Source organism: Cebus imitator, unplaced genomic scaffold (genome assembly GCF_001604975.1).
Source record: "Cebus imitator isolate Cc_AM_T3 unplaced genomic scaffold, Cebus_imitator-1.0 Scaffold12, whole genome shotgun sequence".
Taxonomy (NCBI): Eukaryota; Metazoa; Chordata; class Mammalia; order Primates; family Cebidae; genus Cebus; species Cebus imitator.
The window spans coordinates 9,984,230-9,989,009 of record NW_016107327.1 but is presented as its reverse complement, the minus strand read 5'-3'; the positions used below and the strand labels follow the sequence as shown (position 1 = coordinate 9,989,009).

Sequence of the window (4,780 nt, the reverse complement as noted above, 5' to 3'; positions counted from 1 at the left end):
TTTTTTTAATTCAAAAAGCTTCAGTTTTAAATTTAGCTTTCTGACTCTGTGCATGTGCCTTCAGCATTTTCACGACGATATTCTGCTTTAAAAGGAGAGCATGCTTTATCCTGTCATGGATACATTTAGCAGTCATGGAAACACCATAGGCCATGCTGATGCTTTTTTTTTAGTTTTAGACAACCTCACAAGAACTTTAGGTCTTACAGCATGAATCCCTTGAAGTCTGCCTGGGTACATGCCACGTGCAGATATTGGTGCTTTCCCTACCTTCTTGATATATGATATTAAGGTAAACAATACCAGGGTTTGGGACAGCCTAGTTTTGTCAGACGCTGTGTTGTAGGAAAGCCTGTGATGGTGCATCAAACACTGGACCATGCTGAGTGCCTCTAGATAGCATCCCTCGAAGAGGAAAAACAGTCTTTGCTTTAAAATGTCTTTAATAACAAGAGCAACAAGCAACTTTTATTGAGCTCTTAACTCTGTACCAGGAATTTTAATCTCCTTTTGAGTGTTTCCTCACTTATTTTTAGAACAATCGTAAGAAGTAGATGATTTTCTCGATTTTATAGACATGCTCTTAAACATTTATTTGCTAAGGGAGATGAAACTGAGGTGGAATATATTCCTTTCCCAAGGAGTATACCTAGTTAGTCCGGTGTCTCCATCACAGTCATTTTAGGCAGTGAAAGTGCCTTGGCAGGCCAAAGGAAGTAGAGATTACATCCCTTTTGGAGGTGCCGAAAAAAGATTAGTTAGAAACAATATAAATAGAGAATACAGAAGCAAAGATAGAAACAATATAATAACTGAACTTAACAGTTAATTTTAGATAATTGTGTTTATATATTATGTATTTAGGTAATTAGTCCTTTACATTTAAGAAAAAATTCTGCCTTCAAATTGAAGACAAATCCCAAACCAGATTTCCACTTAGCGTTAGCTCCTACCTAGTGCATCTTGTATAACCAAGCGTCAGACCCATTTATTTACGTTTAGGCTTTGGCATGAGGTCAGCCTTGGTAACGAACTGTTCTCCATTAAGCTGTGGGCATAGTAAACTATTAGGAGTGTAGGCCCTATTCTGTCCACATCAGTGGTTTGTGCTTTGTTCAGATCTAGTGGTTTGCCATAACCTGGATATTCTGCCATGGTTTCCATTATTTTTCCTATTTTTGAAATGAACAAGACACTTGATATGTAGGCTAAAATATAGAATATTTATTTATTTATTTATTTACTTATTTTGGAGATGGAGTCTCGCTCTGTTGCCTAGGCTAGAGGGCAGTAGTGCGGTATCAGCTCACTGCAACCTCTACCTTTCAGGTTCATGCTGTTATTCTACTGTCTCAGCCACCCGAGTAGCTGGGACTATACTTGTGTGCCACTATGCCCGGCAGATTTTTTGTATTTTTAGTAGAGATGGGGTTTCATCATGTTAGCCAGAATGGTCTTGATCTCCTGACCTCGTGATCCACCTGCTTCGGCCTCCCAAAGTACTGGGATTACAAGCGTGAGCCACCATATCCAACCTGGAATATATTTTCATAATAAATACTAATGAGAAAGAATATGTTGATTTGCTTTGTGTTATTTTACAATTAATTAACAAGTTTAGATGTAAGGTCATATTAACCTACAACATACAGTTGTGCCTAGATATTTCTTCTTGGAATGGGAACGCATTCTTCTGAAATATTGTTTGTAGCATTTGCAAATCAAATATTAGTCTATTATGAAAATTAAAATTTTTTTCCTGCACTGCTATATTAAGAAAATATTCACTAAGCAATTTCCTTGTTACATTGCATCAATTTGATAAAGAGAAGGAAAGAATTATTTAATGTATTTTAGGAATTTTAGAGAAAAGCCATTTACAATAGAAAATATTTTTAGAAAATTATCATGTCAGGGGGTGGCAGGCAAGGGGAGAGAGAGCATTAGGTCAAATAACTAATGCATGCAGGGTTTAAAACCTAGATGACGGGTTGATAGGTACAGCAGACCACCATGGCACACGTATACCTGTGTAACAAACCTGCACGTTTTGCACATGTATCCCAGAGCTTAAAGTAAAATAAAAATAAATAAATAAATGAATAAATAAAAAGAAAATTATTGTGTTAGCAAGCTTATAATTCTAGTATTAGTTGACATTTGTCAATGGTATCTCTCTCCTGTATTCTCAAGTCTTAAGATCTTGAAATATTTATTGTCTCGCTTATTTCTTTAAAAAACAAATTTCACAGTTTATTCAGCTATATTAGAAAATGTCATTGTTTTCATAATGATGGGCTCTCTGTTCTAGAGGCTATGGATGGAGAATACTCATTCTTAGGTTGATAACATTTTAAGGAGGTAAAATTGCATATTGCCATAACTTGTGTAACAATTATTTCAGTGCGAAGTTTTAAGTTATAAAAATTAGCAGAGAAAGGCAATACTCTTATTAATGTTCTCTCTTGTAAGAAGTGTCTGTGTTACCATTTTCCAGACTGTGCTAACCTGATGAAAAAGTGTGTGCAGTGTCGAGCAGTAGTTGAACGAAGAGTGCCTTTCATTATGTGCTGTGGCGGGAAAAGTTCAGAAGATGCTACTGATGATATCTGTAAGTGAATTGTCTTAAGTATTTTCTTATTTTGCTTTTTTTGGGGACTTCCATGAACATCTCTTCTCTTTCACTATTGCCTTATAAAACCTAAGATGTCTGGCTTGGATCCTTAGAGGAACACGTATGGTTTTCTGGTGCTCTTGTTATATTACAAGAAACCTGAAATCCTATTTTTCTGTGATTATAGAACTGTAAACATCAGTCTTTGAGAAACCTTCGTGTATGCTATAAAGAATATTGTTGTGTTCTTGAATAAAGAAAATTTGTGCTCTGTTTTTAAGATGAAATTTAGTGTGTTTTTTGGGGGGCAGGGCATCATATTACAAGTATTTTTCAGTTTACTGAAAGTATTAACCTGCTTCCTTTATGCAACAGGTTTATTTTCTTCATTTAAGTAGTTTATGGAATGGTAATTATTTGGGACAGAGTAACTATAGATAAACAGAAATGTAACAGTGAAAGGGTGGAAAAATGAAAAATAAATGATTTACCATCAACATTTTCAATAGTACAGCTGTTTCGAAGTATTTTTTGTCTTTGCAGTAGATACTAGCTTAATGGCTTCTTTGATTTCTTTGTTCTGTGAACATGTTTTATGAACATATGAGGAAGAGCATCAGTGTGTAGCAACTTCCACCTGAGACTTTTGTCTTTATCACACATAGAACAGAATAAAAATCTCAGGGACAGATTAACTAGAATAAAGGACCAAGAATCTAGAGAGTCGGAAAAGTGAAATCAAAGATTGAAATCAAAGATTTCCCTCCGTGTTTGCATACTACGGATGATGGCATTTCTTGAGTTCCTCATCTCAAATCAGCAATAACAAGGAAGTTGAGTCATAAAGAAAGGAGGCTAGATTTTTGTACGTCCTCATAAAAATCATCTAGAGACTTTAAGATAATTATTGCTGCCAAAGCTGGCCAAATCCCTGCTGGCTATGTTCTTGGTTCATATGGTACAGGAGCAGAGGAAACAAGTATAAACTGTATTGGTGAGCCTGCCAAAGGAAGCATGTAGAGCCTTGGAAAACCCAGAAGTTTGTGTGTGGATTGTGCTCTGGCTGACTTAAATATAATTGGAGCTGAATGTGCCAACAATTTCTTTTTGGAGTTTATAAATGGAGGAGTGTAACAGAAAGTCACTACTGTATCTTCTGTCCAAGTATGAGAAAAAATTTTATAGAGGATTGTAATATTAGTTTTATGTTTTCAGTAAATAAAACAGTAATAATTTAATAAATAAAATGTCATTCTGTCAAAGCTATAATAACTGAAAATCTTTTTAAATCTGTATTATAGCAAGTGGGAATATTCCAGTGTTACAAAAGGACAAGGATAATACCAATGTCAATGCAGATGTGCAAAAGTTGCAGCAACAGTTACAAGACATTAAAGAGCAGGTAATAATGATTTCATGTAAATAGTGACGCTGTGAATGACACTGAATATTTTTCCATAAAACTACTAGTGTTTCTGTAATAAGCATGGTTTATATTAGTGTATCACTTGTATTATTTGAATATTTGCAATGAGTAATAATCTTATTAAAAGGTTTGATCAGGTACTTTCCAAAATAGGTAACACACAAATGACCAATGAACCTGAAAAAATGGTCCAACCACGTTAGTGATCAGGAAATGAAAACTCAAACCACAATGAAGTTCTTTTTCATACATACTAGATTGAGGAAAATGTTAAAGACATTTCACTGTCAAGTCTTAGGCAGAATATGTTGCAGCCATAACATACATTGCTGGTGGGAATATATATTAGTAAAAATACTTTGGAAGACAGTTTGTTATATCTAATAAAATGGAACAGGTTATTGCTTGGGAATATGAACTTGGAAAAAACCCATACAAATGGTATTAACAGTTGAAGGTAGTCCAGGTGCAGTGGCTCATGCCTGCAATCTCAGCACTTTGGGAGGCCAAGGTAGGGGGATTTCTTGAGCCCAGGAGTTCAAGACCAGTCTGGGTAACATAGTGAGACCTCAACTCTATAAATAGTAATTAAAAAAAAATTAGCTGGGTGTGGTGACTTCTCCATTACTTGGAGGCTGAGGTGGGAGGATTGCTTGAACCTGGATGATTGAGGCTGTAGTGAGCTGTGATCATGCCACTGCACTCCAGCCTTGGTGACAGAGCGAGACCCCATCTCAAAA

The 4,780-nt window shown here is 35.6% G+C and overlaps 1 protein-coding gene across 1 annotated transcript in view; it reads left to right on the top strand.

Moving 5' to 3' along the window:
• Window positions 1-4,780, top strand: part of MIB1 (MIB E3 ubiquitin protein ligase 1) — a 135,012-nt gene that overhangs the window by 122,327 nt on the left and 7,905 nt on the right. The window contains exons 19-20 of the mRNA XM_017498804.2: window positions 2,498-2,611; window positions 3,916-4,016. Coding sequence (XP_017354293.1) covers window positions 2,498-2,611; window positions 3,916-4,016 — 215 coding nt within the window. The remainder of the gene's footprint in view (window positions 1-2,497; window positions 2,612-3,915; window positions 4,017-4,780) is intronic.